The 16,916-nt window shown below is 45.3% G+C and overlaps 1 protein-coding gene across 5 annotated transcripts in view; it reads left to right on the top strand.

Moving 5' to 3' along the window:
- Nucleotides 1-16,916, top strand: part of TNC (tenascin C) — a 118,248-nt gene that overhangs the window by 29,309 nt on the left and 72,023 nt on the right. For all 5 annotated transcript variants that reach the window (XM_054997614.1, XM_054997613.1, XM_054997612.1 and 2 more), the window contains exons 2-6: nucleotides 1,532-2,119; nucleotides 10,093-11,685; nucleotides 13,610-13,873; nucleotides 15,651-15,766; nucleotides 15,880-16,036. In XM_054997614.1, the coding sequence (XP_054853589.1) occupies nucleotides 1,657-2,119; nucleotides 10,093-11,685; nucleotides 13,610-13,873; nucleotides 15,651-15,766; nucleotides 15,880-16,036 (2,593 nt within the window). In that variant the 5' untranslated portion in view covers nucleotides 1,532-1,656. The remainder of the gene's footprint in view (nucleotides 1-1,531; nucleotides 2,120-10,092; nucleotides 11,686-13,609; nucleotides 13,874-15,650; nucleotides 15,767-15,879; nucleotides 16,037-16,916) is intronic.

Here is a 16,916-nt window from a genome sequence, read left to right as displayed (position 1 = left end):
ATAGAACAATGGCATGGATGTAGGGGTACAGACATGACAACATCAATCAAAATGCAGAATATGGCAAGATGTTGGGTTAGAGGTCTGGGGTTTTTTTATAACACAAAAAAATCTGCTTATGAAACTTGCATAATGCATGAAATATGAAGCATCTTGTACATGAGAACTGTACCTCCTTGAAATACGTGCAAATGTAAGCCTATCTACAAAATCAGATGGTATCAGATGGCACTCTGTCTTATCTATGCTCTATACTTAGCCTGTCTAGTTTATATTTTTTATCATTTCTATATATCCGTCATGTCTAGCTTATCTATTCTATATACCTAGCAAACCTATCTTTAAGAAACTTCTCAACATTGTCCAGAGTGTAAAGAAGATAGACACTCTATGAAATGTGGAGTTATCTTTGACAACATAATGGGGATTTTCAGGTTTTTCCTGGCTTTGAGTAAAAATCTGAAGCACAAAATAGATTTGCTCCGTTCTCATGATTATATCTGAGCGGATAACCAACATCACCTGTTAGGAGAGGCGCTGAAAAGGAACAGCTGCTTTTACCCATTCTGGAGGCAGCATTTAAGGGAAGGCCTTTGTATAGCTTGTGAAAGATTAGACCTGGTTTTACAAAGAGAATCACCTGATTTTTTAAAAAATCCCACACGTTTGCACCTGTACTGACGTAAAATCTTCCCCTCTTCTTGCTTAGCTGCGCATACCACTAACCCGCCTGTTTAACTAAGCAGGTCTCTCTCAACAAGCTCAAGCAATTATGGGGCCTCCTATCCTCTCTCATTCCAAGAGAGTTAATCTGCTGTGCCTCGGGCCTCCTTGCTTTATTAAGGTAACCTGAGCTATCAAGATGTAGTAGTTAGGATACCAAGTTAGATAAAAAAAAAACCTGTTTGAGAAGGTTGTTTTCTTCACTAGCTAATCAAATAGCTGCCATCTCTGGGTTGGGAAATTCCTAGATATTTGGGGGAAGAGCCTGAAGAGGATGGGGTTTGGGGAGGGGAGGGACCTGAGCAGGGTGCCATAGAATCCACCCTCCTAAGCAGTAATTTTCTCCAGGGTAATTGAGCTCTGTACTCTAGAGATCAGTTGTTCTTGTGGGAGATCTCCAGGCCCCACCTGGGAGTTGGCAACCGTAATCCTGGCTCACTTGCTGATGCTTCAAAAAACTGAATTACCTAGTCTTGTTTTCAACTCAAAGTCAATGCATTGCTCCATTGTTTAGTTCCAGATTATGTTCACAACGTAAGATAGCTAACTGCCTCGAGGGGAAAAAAAGTTTGGTCCCTTTAGTAGATGTTTAATAGGATGCATGTGATTTTCATGCATTGCATGAACTGAATGAAAAGTTGGCAGGATCCAACCCAATGTTTACTCATATCATTTAATGTCTTATTATCCAACTGCTAACTGATCACCTTCTGATTTCACTGCTGCCCTCTTTCTGGAGGTCACCACAATGTCACAATATTAGTTTCACAGAGAAGTAACTCAGTCTGGTTCTTTTTAACTGTTGCAGGGACAAGAAGCTAATCAGGAGAGAGAACAAAACAACACTATTTCATCCAAGCTGGCACTTTTCACTTTTCCTTGAAGCAACCATATTGAATCTGCAACAACATCCTACGGGAACTGAACCTCAATATGGGTCTTGCCACGTGGGTTTTGGCCTCAGTGACCCTCTCTTTGCTCCATCAACATGTCAGTGGTGGACTCATCAAGAGAATTATTCGGCAGAAGAGAGAGGCTGGGATCAATGTCACTTTGCCCGAGGACAACCAGCCCGTAGTCTTTAACCACGTCTACAACATTAATGTCCCTGTTGGGTCCCTTTGTTCTGTGGACTTGGAGTCAGCAAGTGGGGACTCAGACCTCAAAGTACCCATCGAACCAAGCAAACATTATCAGGAGCACACATTGAACGAGGAAAACCAGATTGTCTTTACACACAAGATCAATATCCCACGGCGAGCCTGTGGTTGTGCAGCAGCCCCCGATATCAAGGATCTCTTAAGCAGACTGGAGGAACTGGAGGGGCTGGTCTCCTCTCTACGAGATCAATGCGCCAGTGGTGCTAGCTGCTGCTCCAATGGGCAAACTGCTGAAGGTAACACAAATGTCATTTTCACATGGGAAGCTTATGGAGAATTGTGCTTTGTTCCTTTCTTTATCATTCTAACTTTTCATTCTACGCTGCATGCCACTCCTCAACTCTACTTTATCTAGCATAATTTCTAAAATTCCAGAACTGCAGTTCATTTGCCACTTTTTAACCATGCACCAGTGCAGATTTTTTTTTAAAAAAGCCCTGCCGAATATTAGCAGTCATATATACAAGCACATCCACTGTTTTTTGTAGTGTTTTAATACTACACAATAGTACTTCAGTCATGCAGACATGAACAAAGGTCCAGAGGAACCGGAGGACCTGAAATCTGCACCAATCAGCATCTGCTCCAATTTCTGACTTTAAAAATTCTCCTAGTAAAGTTGCCAGCCTCCTGGTAGAACCTGGAGTTCTCCCAGAATTACAATGGATTTCCAGACTAGAGAGACCACTTCCCCTAGAGAACATGTCAGCTTAGGAGGGTAGAAGCTGTAGCATTACATCTCTGTTGAGCTCCCTTCCTTCCCCAAACTCTGTGTTCCCTATGTACTGCCCCCAAATCTCCAGGAATTTCCCAGCTCAAGAGCTGGCAACCCCAGGGCTTTTTTCAGCTGGAATGTGGTGGAACAGAGTTCCGGAACCTCTTGAAAATAGTCACATGGCTGGTGGCCCCACCCCCTGATCTCCGGACAGAGGGGAGCTTAGATTGGCCTCCGCACCGCTGACACAGAGGGCAATCTAAACTCCCCTCTGTCTGGAGATCAGAGGGCGGGGCCACCGGCCATGTGACTATTTTCTCCGAGGGAAACCCACTGAGTTCCACCACGTCTTTTCCCAGACAAAAAGCCCTGGGCAACCCTATCTCCTAGTGAAACCAGAATTAAGGAGTCATGAAGCAAAATTCCAGAAGAATAAAGGCCTGGAATAGGAGATCAGCTCATCCTTGTTTTTGAGGCTCTCTTTTTTCTGTATGCATGATTGTGTGAAAGAGAAAACACTGTCTTAAATGTGACTTTTAAAATGAGCTGAGGAGAGGGGCTGCCAGGAATTGTGGGAGAGTGGAAACAATTTGAGAATCCACCAGCTTATATGCTTGGCATACAGAGGTCCCGAGTTGAATCCCTTCCCTGTCAGGGAGGCCAGGTTCTGCTGGTTCTTCCTGCCAACACTCAGCTTGGTGTAGTGGTTAAAAGCGTGGGAATCTAGTCTGAAGAACCGGGTTTGATTTCCTGCTCCTCTGCTTGAATCCAGCTGAGTGACCTTGGATCAGTCACGGCTCTTCTAGAGCTCTCCCAGCCCCACCTACCTCACAGGGTGATTGTTGTGAGGATAATAATAACATACTTTGTAAACCACTATGAGTGGGCATTAAGTTGTCCTGAAGGGCAGTATATAAAATGAATGTTGTTGTTGTTGTTGTTGTTGTTATCAGCTGAGTGGCAGGGGGATTGAGGGAGAATTGGGGGGATGATCAGCTTTGTCATGACAACGCTTCTGGTTAAATCACAGAATTTTAGATGAATGATAGTGTGTAGCAAATTCGCAATGTCACCAACTAGGGCCTCCCACCAATTGCCAGCCTCTAATCCCCTGGCATCTCTGATTAAAAAGACCTGATGGTAGTTGATATGAAAGACCTCTACTTGAAACCCTGACAAGCTTACCACCAGTCTGAGTAGAGAGTACTGATCTTGAGGGTCCAATGGTCGGGTTCAGTAGAAAGTAGATTCACATGTTCCCTCAAAACCTTCCCCTCCAGGATTTTGTGAGGTCTGTCAGGAACTTGAACATGCTACCCCGCTAGGGTTGCCAGGTCCAGGTTGGGGAATTCCTGGAGATTTTGTGGGGCTTGGGGAGGAGAAGGACCTCAGTGGGGTATAATGCCATAGAGTTCACCCTCCAAAGTAGCCATTTACTCCAGGGGAATTGATCTCTGTTACCTGGAAATCAATTGTAATTCCAGGAAATCTCCAGCTACCACGTGGAGGCTGGAAAACCTATATCCTGCCCCGGACTCTCAACCGTTCTTGGTAATTCATGCCTCCTGAAGTGTATTCATTCCTCTCTCCAGGCTGCTTTTTGTTGGTGTGGTTCACATAGAATATATAGTTGCCAGCCTCCCGGTGGGGCCTGGAGTTCTCCCAGACTTACAACTGAATTCCAGGCTACAGAGATCAGTTCACTTGGAGAAAATGGCTGCTTCAGAGGGTTGACTCTATGTACGGTTGCCAGCTCCCTTAGCTCCGAAGCAGGGAATGCATGTTCGTAGGGTTGTCAGGTCCCCTTAGCCTTTACTCCTTTCTGGTGGGAGTGGGGGGCAGGCACTCACTTTGTTTTTTCTTCTTAAAGAATCAGCCCATTTGGGGCCCAAACAGGCATGGTGCAAAGCACAGGAGCACTCCAGGGGACTGAGTGATGTTGTTGCGCTGCGCCAGGAGTGTGCCTATTCCCCTGCCTTTTCCTCCTGGCAGCCAGATGAGTGGCAGTGGAGGGGCAGAGACTCAGAGTGAGGGATCCCCCACCCCCACCAGGAGCCTGGCATTCCTAGGGGGTCATGTTTCAGGCATGGTGGCCCAATCCGGTTTCCTCACACATGCACTCCAGAATTCATGATGATGTCACTTCTGGTTTTCAACAGGAAGTGATGGGGTCTCTGGTTGAAAAACAGAAGTGATGGCCCCCACTGAGACCCCGTCACTTCCGGTTTTCAACCAGAAGTGTGTTATTGATGACTCTGAAGCACACTGGTCCCTAATTCTATAGCATGCATTCTCCAAACTCTGTCCTCCCCAGGCTCCACTCTTAAATCTCCAGAAATTTACCAACCGAGAGTTAGCAATCCTAGTAGAATGTCCTATACGTCTACCTGCTTGGAGAGCTTCCAAAATGTGTAAAAGCCCCTACCTTGTCCAAGGGTTGATTGGCTTTGATGTTTTCATAATTAGGACAGGGCTGGCCACTTTACCATTACATGCAGCGATGGATGAGCCACTGGAAGAGCAGATTTACAATTACATTTCAACTTTCCTGTGATATGTTCTTTTTTGTATATCCTGTGAACAGCCTTTAAACCTTCCATCCAAATGGTGATAAGGTACATTAACTGAAGTGGGGAAAGAATGCCAAGCAGCAACCAAAGCTTTTTTTAATTAAAAAAATGTTAAAAATGTTAATTCAGCCATAATGCAATAGCCCAGCAATGAACAAAGTATATGATGTACATGGCTTTGAAGGCTTAACCCTGTATATATAGTTGTAGTTAGATTAGGACTAGAGAAACCCTAAATTCATTGGGCACCCTTGGTCTAGGCACCCCATTTCTCAGCTAGGGTTGCCAACAGGAGGTCTGCCAGGTCCCTATATCCCTATATCCTCCTGGTGGGAGTGGGGGACTTGGCACTTACGCCATGCCTTGTTGATTGTTGTTTTTGCGCTTGTGCTAAGTGCGCATGCACAATGACGTAACTTCTGGGTAGTGACATCATCTTGCCAGCTGTGGGCATACTCCCCCACTTTGCACGGGGCAAATTCAGCCCATTTGAGACCAAAATGAGCACCAGCGAAGCACGAGAGCATGCCTGCAGTTGGCGCAAATTGCAATGATATCACTTCAGGAAGTAATGTAGTCGCGCCCCACTGGGAGAGCGCTTGGTGCACACTCTCCCGGGTTGCCTGCCAGTGGCAGGTGATATCCAGGGGGCTTCTACCGTGCACCAATCGCCAGCGATTGGTGGACAATAGGGCAAACCCCCAGGAGACTGCCTGCCACTGGTGGGCAACTGGGAAACCTACCAACAGACCTGGGGGGAAATATCTTGTCCCTTGAATAGAGGATTAATAAGTGGAAAGGGACATTTGAAGTTTTTAGTGGCATGCAGGTAAATAACATCACTTGTTATATAACATCCCATTAAGCCTCTCTTTAAAGTGACAGGGCATTTTTCTCCAGGCTTCTTGGCACCTCTGTTTTCAGCCTAATCTAGTTTGAGGGGTTGCCGTGAGCATAAAACAGAGAAAGGGAGAATTAATGAGCTCTTTGGAGGAAGGGCAGATTTAAAATGTAATAATACAGAACCACATTAGATGGATAACAAAAGCATAGGGGCATGATGTGGTAAAACTGCACAGAAGGTATTTTATTTATCCTGTTTAATAATATATACCCCAGAGTCCCAAATATTTTTCCAAAGGGCCAACAACCAGTTCAAAATGCAAGACATAAAACATTAAACTTTAAAAAAAAATCAATACAGCATATCCTGTCCTACTAAATCATATTAACAATCACTGAAGTTCCAAGTTGACTGGTATTTTTCTAGGCCTAAAATTGAGTCTGGCCTGCCTGAGGCATTTTCATATAAGATGGGACAGGTTCCAATCAAAGCTGTATGGTGAGGGAAACCCCAGGAACCTCACATCTGACAATAAATATATCAAACAACTTTAATCACAGATATCCATCTCATTCTATAAGAATACAAATTCAGTTCATACAAAAATACAAATTCAATTCATGTGATATTATTCAATTCATACAATATTACCTAGAGCCCACACTATATATGAATACAGCTAAAGTCCATACAATAGGACCAGACTCGAGACCCGTGTAAGTCCAGTGTATAAATATCAATAAGTAGCTAATGCGCCAATAGCGAGTCCCAAGTAGCTGTAATTCCTGTGTAAATTTCAAAGCGACTGATGCCACGCTACATATGCAGGAGCCCTGATCGGGACTCCCAACGAATGGTGCGTAAGTTTCAAAGCGGCTGAATCCGCGCTGAAGGTGCCAGAGCCCCCTCTGGGTCTCCCGGCAGATGGCAGCGAATGGTGCGTAAGTTTCAAAGCGGCTGAATCCGCGCTGAAGGTGCCAGAGCCCCCTCTGGGTCTCCCGGCAGATGGCAACGAGCCCGCCAGCTACAAATGCTCGTTTCGGAAACCCTTCTTCTTGGCCACCTTATAATCCTGTAAACATTATATTTCAATATTTTCATTCAAACAGCCGCATTTGTTCCATGTTATGGACAAGAAATCAATCTAATATACTTACATAACAGTCAAAAGCTCAGTTTTCCAGTGGGTCAGTCTGTGCCGACACTTTCACTCTGTAATCAACGCTAATTACAAGCAGGTGTTTGTCTATAGTGCCATATCCTTTATATACCCCTACGGAACATCTCTTAAAGTGACAGTATCCATACTCAGTTCTAATATAAAAGGAGTTGATTCAAAAAGACAAATTACAGGAACACTGTAAAATTGATCTCACTGTTCAATCCATTAGGTATCAAACAATTCATTCTATGAATCCATTGGGCTTCCATCTGCAATAATCTGGTGTTGCTTACATTGTCAACTTGGACCACCTCCAAGACTGAATAACGAAGTTCCCTCTCACTATTATGATGTTTCATGAAGTGATCCACCAGTGGGGCTTCTAAATTTTTTGTACGGATCCTAGACAGATGTTCTCTAATTCTTACCCTCACTGGTCGTGTAGTACTGCCCACATAAATCAGGGGGCAGGGACACTGGATGATGTATACCACCTGTGGCGTGGAACATTGTTTTCGGGAGAGGTTTCTGTATTTCAGGTGGTAATGTGGTAAGCACAGATATCTGTCTGAGAGTGCTTGGACAGTAGGTAAAAGTAAAGGTAGTCCCCCGTGCAAGCACCGAGTCATTACTGACCCATGGGGGAATGTTGCATCACAACGTTTTCTTGGCAGACTTTTTACGGGGTGGTTTGCCATTGCCTTCCCCAGTCATCTACACTTTACCCCCAGGAAACTGGGTACTCATTTTACCGACCTTGGAAGGATGCAAGGTTGAGTCAACCTTGAGCCGGCTAACAGAACCTGGCTTCCGCCGGGATCGAACTCAGGTCATGAGCAGAGCTTGAACTGCAGAACTGAAGCTTACCACTCTGTGCCTTGGGGCTCCTGCTTGGACAGCAGCTGTTGCCATATCCAATAAATAAGTGCTTGATGAGATGGACTCATGGTCTGACTTGGTATCAGAAAGATCTGTATTTCCAGCTGCCCGGAATTGCTTCTATATCATGTAGATCTGGCCTCAGTATTGTGCGGTCTACTTTTTCATCTGTAGCTAGAATTAATGTGGTCCACCAATGTCTTCTGTTTTTACAAAGCATTATGACAGATCCAGGGGAAATTAATAGTTAATATATGGCTGATCTACATGAAACATTCCACAGTATATCTTGCTTAAAACTTTAGGACCTTGATGGATCAGACCAAGAGCCAACTGGTCTAGCGTTCATTGCAAAAGTTTCACTAGGTGGAACAGCTGACCTTTTGCCCAACTCTTCCCAAGATCTAGAGCAATGCAGTAGAATAAAGGTGGACTTGGAGTGGGAAAGTCCATGTCTGAATCACACCCTTCAGTAATTTATCAGACTTTTAAAAATGTTCATCCCACCCTTCCTTCAGGGACCTCAAGGTGGTGTACATAGCCCCCTTTCCCCACTTTATGTTGCAATAACCCTGTTGAGTAGGTTACAATGAGGGAAAGTGACTAGGCCAAGTCATCCAGTAAAATTCATGGCAGAATGGGTCCGCAGTTCTTACGTCAGCCCTGTAAAGTTGAGTGAGACTAACTTGTCAAAGGCCATATAGTAAGTTCTCACTATATTGTATCAGGTAAGATTTGAACTCAAGATCTTCAGGCGTTTTTACTACTTTGCTACGGCAGTTCTGGCTATTCTCCCTCACAGGGCTGTTATGAGGCTTATATGTGATGATAATAATAAGCATTATTCAAAGTACTTCACATACATTATCTGGTGGTAATTGTTGCAACAGCCCTATCCAGGTCAGGGCAATTAATTCGTATATTAACATTTGTATGATAAGAACATAAGAAGAGCTTTGCTGGATCTAACCAAGGGTCCTTCTAGTCCAGCATCCTATTTCCCATAATGGGCAACTACAGGGCTTTTTTTCTGGGAAAAGAGGTGGTGGAACTCAGTGAGTTGCCCTCGGAGAAAATGGTCACATGGCTGGTGGCCCCGCCCCCTGATCTCCAGACAGAGGGGAGTTTAGATTGCCCTCCGCGCCACTCCAGCGGCACGGAGGGCGATCTAAACTCCCCTCTGTCTGGAGATCAGGGGGTGGGGCCACCAGCCATGTGACCATTTTCAAGAGGTTCCGGAACTCCATTCCACCATGTTCCAGCTGAAAAAAAGCCCTGGGCAACTATATCCTTCCCCAAAGCCTTCGGCTTCTGTGAGTCTTCTCAGCAATGGTGATTCAGAGGTGTACTGCCTCGGTCTCTGGAGATTCCATTTAATTTTCCTGGCTAAATTCCCTTGATAAACCTATCCTCCTCCATGAATTTGACTAATCCTCTTTAAAAGCTAGTGATCATCTCCACATTTTGTGATGGCAAATTCCATAATTAATTACATGTTGTGTGAATAATTATTTTATTTTGTTCATGTTGTCTTTCACCTATGGATTTCATTGGGTGACCCTGAATTTTAGTGATCTGGGGAAGAAAGGGGAGTGGGCGGGGGGGGGGAATCTCTCTGTCCAATTCTTCTATACCATGTGCAATGTACTTGCCCAGGAGTCAAGACGATCAGAGAGACAGGTTCTCCTGACTGCCCCATTGATCAAAGAAACTCATCTAGTGGGTACAAAAGAGGGCCTTTTTGGTGGCAGCCCCATAGTTATGCAACAACCTTCCCCCTCACTTTTAATCCTTAAAAGGTGTCTGGAGACACTTTCGTTTACAACTGTATTTGATTGATAGTTTTAGGATGTGATTTTAAATTGACTTTCAAATGTATTTTTATGTCTGTTGCAATCCACCTTTAGTGCCGTAAGATAGAAAGGCCGCTAATAAATGTTTAAAATAAACTTTATAAACCTCAACCATATATTCTTCTGAGCGTTTTTATTGCTGATCTTGCTTTGGAGATAACGTGTCTTCTTGTTTTCCCGGCCTAGGTCACATCGAGGCCAAACCCTACTGCAGTGGACGGGGCAACTACAGCAATGACATCTGTGGTTGCATTTGTGAGCCTGGCTGGAAAGGACCCAACTGCTCTGAACCAGAATGCCCCAAGAATTGCAACAACAGGGGGCAGTGTGTGAATGGCAGGTGTATCTGTGACGAAGGCTTCACTGGGGAGGACTGTGGGCAACTGGCATGTCCTGGGGACTGTAATGACCAAGGCAAATGTGTGGACGGCCAGTGTGTGTGCTTTGATGGCTTTGCTGGTGAGGACTGTAGCCTCGAAGTGTGCTTGGTGCCCTGCAGCGAACATGGGAAGTGTGTGAACGGGCAGTGTATCTGCAAGGAAGGTTTCGGTGGGGCAGACTGCAGCGAGCCACTGTGCCCAAACAACTGTAATAACCGGGGCCGCTGTGTGGAAGAGGAGTGTATGTGCGATGAAGGCTACACAGGCGAAGACTGCAGTGAACTCATCTGTCCGAATGACTGTTATGACCGGGGCCGTTGTATCAATGGGACTTGCTACTGCGATGTAGGCTTCACCGGGGAGGATTGCGGGGACCTGGCTTGTCCCAACAACTGCTACAATCAGGGCCGCTGTGACAATGGGGTGTGTGTCTGCTACGAAGGGTTCATGGGGGACGACTGTAGCGAACGGAGATGTCCCGGCGATTGCAACCACCGTGGTCGTTGTATTAACGGGCAGTGCATATGCAATGAAGGTTTCTTGGGCTTCGACTGTGGAGAAGTGAGGTGCCCCAATGACTGCAACAACCAGGGGCGCTGTGTCAATGGACAGTGTGTGTGCGAGGAACGGTTCATGGGAGAGGACTGTAGTGAGCTGAGATGTCCCAATGATTGTAGCAATAGGGGACGTTGTGTCAATGGGCAGTGTGAGTGCGATGAGGGATTTATGGGCGAAGACTGCAGAGAACTGAAGTGCCCCAATGACTGTCACCATCGCGGGCGATGCCTCAATGGCCTGTGCCTCTGTGATGAGGGGTACACAGGTGAGGATTGTGCTGAACGGAGGTGCCCCAATGACTGCAACAATCGGGGACGCTGCGTTAACGGCCTGTGTGTGTGTGATGAAGCCTTCACTGGTATTGACTGCAGTCAACTGAGGTGCCCCAATAATTGCAACAATCACGGCCGCTGTATTGATGGTCAGTGTGTGTGTGATGAGGGTTACACAGGGGAGGACTGTGCTGAACGGAGGTGTCCCAATGACTGCCATAATCGTGGGCGCTGCGTCAATGGAGCATGTATATGCAACAAAGGTTTTGTTGGCGACGACTGTGGAAAATTGGCCTGCGTGAACAACTGCAACAACCAAGGCCGCTGCATCAATGGGCAGTGTGTGTGTGATGAGGGCTTCACTGGGGTGGACTGCAGTCAACAGCGGTGCCCCAAGGACTGCAACAACCGGGGACGATGTGTTGATGGACAGTGTGTGTGCGATGAGGGATACCAAGGGATTGATTGCAGTGAACGATCCTGCCCAAACAACTGCAATGATCTTGGCCGCTGCGTAGATGGGCAGTGCATCTGTGATGAAGGCTACATAGGTGATGACTGTTCTGATGGTAAGTCCCCTGAGATTCTCTCGCACTAACTGTTATTCTCTATAATTTACATGGAATAAGGTTGTACATATATGTGGAAAGTGTCCTGTGGATTGTGAATAAATGTGGTTTTTAACCACACAGAGCATTTTGTTCTGCAAATCAGCCAGCCAAATGTCGCTGTAGGGTCACAAATGTTGCACAGAGAGGGCCGCCCACTGGCCCTAGCATCTGTATGGTGCTCTTGATAATGGAGCTTACATTTAATGGACCTATTATGTGAATTCAGGGGGAAGGTCCCAACTTGCCAAAGCCCATACAAGGAGAAAGGGAAAAGGAAAGAGTCAGGTAGGGAGGGGCAGACTTCCTGCAGAAGCGGTAGGCAGCTGTTTCTTAACTTCTCTTAACACCCATGAACAAAATAGAGGCCTCAGCATGTACTATAGCCTACCAACATGAGAGCAAATCTTTACTTATCAGCCCATCAAAGAAGGGAGGAAGCAAGTATAGCTAGGAAGTTAAAGATAAATAGCACAGAAAAGGGGAAGTTGGTGAAAAAGAAGCAGTTTGGTGGTTTTCTCTAGCTAAATCCAGCTCTTTGACTGGATATGTTCGAAGTCCTCTCCATCCCATAGGTGAAGGTAAATTACAGCAGATATTTCAAACCCACAGGAGCCACCTCTTTTCTCTAATCATTTCTCTCCCCAACCATAATTATACCCTTTCCCAAACTCCCAGTTTACTATCTCCACTTCTTTAAAAACTCTCATATTTCCCACGACTTAAAAAAATCTCTTTCGAGCTAAAACTCAGATGCTAGCCTAAAATCTTAAACTGCATTTCTCAGCTCTGTAACTTAAGCTTCTTATTGTTGTCTGGCTGGGGAAAATTGTACAATGTAGAACTGAGCTATAGGTTTAGCAAACTCAACGTCCTTCCTGGTCTGTTCTCGGTTGGATTGCAGTGGGGGAGACAAAATGTTGAATTCTTTTCTATGTAAAACAAACTCCTCAGAAAATTATCACTTATCATATAAGGGTCCCAACCTAACCCTTGCCCTATTTTTTTAAAAATTTACCTGGCATATATTGTGCATTTGGGCAAACCAAGGATGCCATCAAGAGGTAGCATGGTGAGTCAGGCATCTCTCAAACTCTTTGCTCATCAAAAGGTACTGACATTTGGTACTTCTTCTGATAGTAGGAGCACCCAACTGTGGTGGCGGAAACAGAGCAAGAGGACAATGCTCTACTGCCTTCCCCAGATGCCCTTCCTGTTAGATGCCACTTAGGTGGAGCTACAATGGGGATGGGGAGGGAAAGAAGGTATGATATATTGAGAAATCAAGGAAAGCACAAAATGGAGGAGGGAGAACAAGAGAGTCATGAAATTGGGTGAGGAAGAAGCTGTAAAAAGAAAGAGAGGAGTCACTAGAGAACGGAAGGAATCTGTGATTGGAGACTCACACACGCTCCATGCTCAAGGATCCAAAAATATCTGCAGCCAGGAGCAGTCTTAGTCAATGGGCAATGGCAGCTGTGCCCTGGGTGGGGGGACTGACCACCCCTAGCCCACCTACCAAGGGGTGAGACAAAAAAATAGAAAGCTCCCACCGCCCCCATTCTCACGTGTTCCATCCAGGGCTGAGTTTGCCCACTCACAGCCACAGCCACTCACGCCCACCCTGTCCAGGCCTTGGCAGACAACTCAGCACTGGCTTCTTGTGCCTGTTCCAAGCAGCCCGCTTCTGGCAATGGCCGCGCTGGTGTCATCCTCCTAAGGCCCCGTTGTATTTCTTCTCACAACGGGCTCTGTTGCTAGTCACATGATATTGTAGAACATGCAGGTCAGTCTTTAGAAAGGCCTAGCATCTCCCAGGTTTCAAAGCACACGTTTCCCACAAATTTGGGGTGACTTCACCTTATTTTTTTAACTTTCTTGGCAGTTTCTCCTCCAAAAGAGCTGACAGTGACAGACATAACAGATAAAACTGTCAACTTAGAATGGAAGAATGAAAATATAGTCACTGAATACCTCATTACCTACATTCCAACCGGCATTGGTGGCTTAGAACTGCAATTCCGAGTGCCTGGAAACCACACGTCTGCCACCATTCAGGAACTGGAACCTGGTGTAGAATACTTTATCCGTGTATTTGCCATCCTGAAAAACAAGAAGAGCATCCCAGTTAGTGCCCGGGTCGCTACATGTGAGTATATTAAATTTCACTGAGCTGAACGATCAGATGAATTTGGAATTAGAGAACTTAAATTCCAAATATGAATTCCTCAAATGTAGAAAGCCTCATTCTATCAAAGACTAGGCCCAGAATGCTGTAAATTTTGGCTTGTCTTATCATGGTGGTTGCCCCAGCAGCTGTCTCTGCTAGTCTTCCCTCTTTCCCGGCAAAAAAACTTATAGTTGAGCAGGTTAACCAGTGGTAGTAAGAGTTTGATAGAGATAGAAGATGCCTTACCAAAACTCTCCTTAACTGGAAATGATTCAGGAGCATTATCCTTAAATTTGGTGTGATTGGCTGTATAGTGCTGCCATGAAGGCAAATCAGAAAGAGGGCAATATTCCCTGGTTTCACTTGGGTCTTGCGTTGTGCAGCCAGCGGAAAACAAAATGGTGCCAAGCAGCAGCAGCAAGCTGGCAAATATTTCGGTTCTGATCACAGTTGCACCCTGAAGAATTACTGAAAATACTGCAGGAAAGCTCTTTACAGTCTGCAGATAGTGTGGCAAAGCTGAGGGGCCAGTTTTACTAAAACCCTAGGGCATTTCTGAGAGGTGGGTAATTATATAGATAGATATTATTTGCCTCATGTCAGATTTCTTGTTTGTTTCTATAATTTATTTTTCTTCTTGGCTTACAAATCATACTCCTGTTGATGATTTATTTTTGTTTATGTCATTTATAGTCTGCCTTTCTCACTGAGGGCTACACGTGACGAGTGACACTTGAACGGCAAGGCAAATGGATTGAGCGGAGGGCAAGTGAACAGGGAGAAATACACTTGCCGTTCAAGTGCCATTCGTCACTTGTAGCTTGGCCCTTAGACTCAAGGGGGATTACATAGGCTGCTTCCACACACGTTGGATAATCCACTTTCAATACTCTTTAGTGAACATTTGGAACTGCTTTTCCATGTGTGGAACAAAAAATCCACTTCCAAAGGATTGCTAAAGTGCATTGAAAGTGCATTATTCAATGTCAATCAATCAATCCTTTATTGCTTCAGCACAGCCATAGCAAATAACAAGAAAAGTACAATATCATTATTCAATGTGTGTGGATATGGCCATAGTGTGTACAATTAGTACAATCAGTATCAAGGACATTTCCATACAGTGTCAAGGACATTTCTATAAATAATGTCATAGGATAAATAAATACAAGTTTTAAAAGACATAGCATCAGCAAGGCTCCAATTAGAGTTGAAGAAATGCTGAAACAGAACATAATCGATTCTAGAACTGACATGAGACAACATGAAGCAAAGGTAGAATATAGGAGTACATATTTAAAGCAACAGATAATATGTAAGGCAACATAGTGGTGAAGTCTATGGACCTAACTCATTAGCCAAGCATCTGAGACCCCCCTCCCCCCTCCCTACAATACAGCCCTTCCATCTGAGTAAAAAGCCTTCTTGAATAATTTGGTTTTGCATCGTTTGCAGACAGCCAGGAGGGGGGGGGGCTCTCAGGCAGGCCGTTCCACAGGGTAGGGGCCACCACAGAGAAAGCTCATGTACGGGCTGCTGTTGATTTTGTCCATGTGCAGCCTGGCACCTTCAAGGGACCCTGTTCAATGAGTAAATCTGGTGGTCTTTCTTTCCTCTTCTCCTCCATGTTGTTTGAATGTGGAGTGTATGTAAATGTCTTTTGTTACAGCATCTCAGGAATGCCTGTACTGTAAATATAATTAATTCAGGTCTGTGTGGAAATCTGTACCTCAACTTCCTGCTATTTGTTTCCCAGATTTGCCTGCCCCAGATGGCTTAAAGTTCAAGTCAGTGAAAGAGACCTCTGTGGAGGTGGAGTGGGATCCCCTAGACATTCCATTCAGCGGGTGGGAAATCATCTTTAACAGCTTGGTAAGGAAGAATTCAACTTTAAGTGACTTCTCTTTGACTCCAGGAATCCTTGGAAGGGGGGGGGGGTTGCCTTGTTTTATCAAATCCCAAATTGTTCCACACTTGTGTTGCAGAAAGAGGAAGACAACGGAGGAATAAGGAGCAGCCTGGAGAGGCCACAAACATCGTATTTGCAACCAGGCCTGGCCCCAGGACACCAATATAATGTGTCTCTGTATGTTGTGAAGAATCAAACCAGGGGACCTGGCCTCTCTAGGGTGGTAACCACAAGTAAGTGGCCATCTGGCTATGTTAATAGAGAAGCAAGAAAAGAGAGACATAGTGTTTATAGGAGCCATAAATAAAAACCCCTTGTGATGAAAAGCATATGGGTCACTGTAGTAGCCATCTGTTCTGACAGTCCCATGGAGAAAGCCTCCTTGTCAGTCTTATTCTAGTGCCACTACCCATTCAGGGATCCTTAGGTGGCATCCAGCATCATCAAATAGCAACAAGAAATAAGTGGCAGCAAAAAAATAAATAAAATAAAGCAGCAACTTCCCTCTTCCCCTTTGCCAGTTTGGTGTAGTGGTTAAGAGTAGACATGAGCACGAACAACATTATGAACAGAAAAAAACAATGGACAGCCTAATCTGTTGTTCTCGAACAAGCTGTTCGTGAGGCCCCATCCTAAACGAACAGGTGGTCGGCCTTCGGCAGCCATTCGGCAAGCCAGACAGTCTGGCACCTGCTACAATAAATCCCCTTGGCAACCAGAGGCTGGGAGGGACTGAACTCTGTCTGAACTCCTTCTGGCTTTCCTTCTGGCTTTAACCCTTCAAAGTACTTCCAGCAGAGAGTCCCGTTTTTGCCTCTGTGAAGAGAAAATGACAGCCAATGGGGAGACCCATGGATCATGCCTTTCCCGAGGTGCAATCTCTCTGAAACTTGGGGGGCCTTCAGAGGACAGTAAGGACTATGTCCCCTGCAAATTTGGTGGGTATTGGACATTGGGAAGGTCAGTATGTGGGGTGTTTAAAGGGCTTCGCCCCTTGCACGTGGCAGGAAAGGGCCCTTTAAACTATCAGCTGGCAGGTGGCAGGGGGGAATCCTGTTTAAAGGGATCTTTAAAGGGCCAGATAAGTGGGTTTGAGAGGAGGAGGGCTAAGTG

This window comes from Eublepharis macularius, chromosome 14 (assembly GCF_028583425.1).
Source record: "Eublepharis macularius isolate TG4126 chromosome 14, MPM_Emac_v1.0, whole genome shotgun sequence".
Classification (NCBI taxonomy): Eukaryota; Metazoa; Chordata; class Lepidosauria; order Squamata; family Eublepharidae; genus Eublepharis; species Eublepharis macularius.
This window is presented reverse-complemented; position numbering and strand designations above follow the sequence as displayed.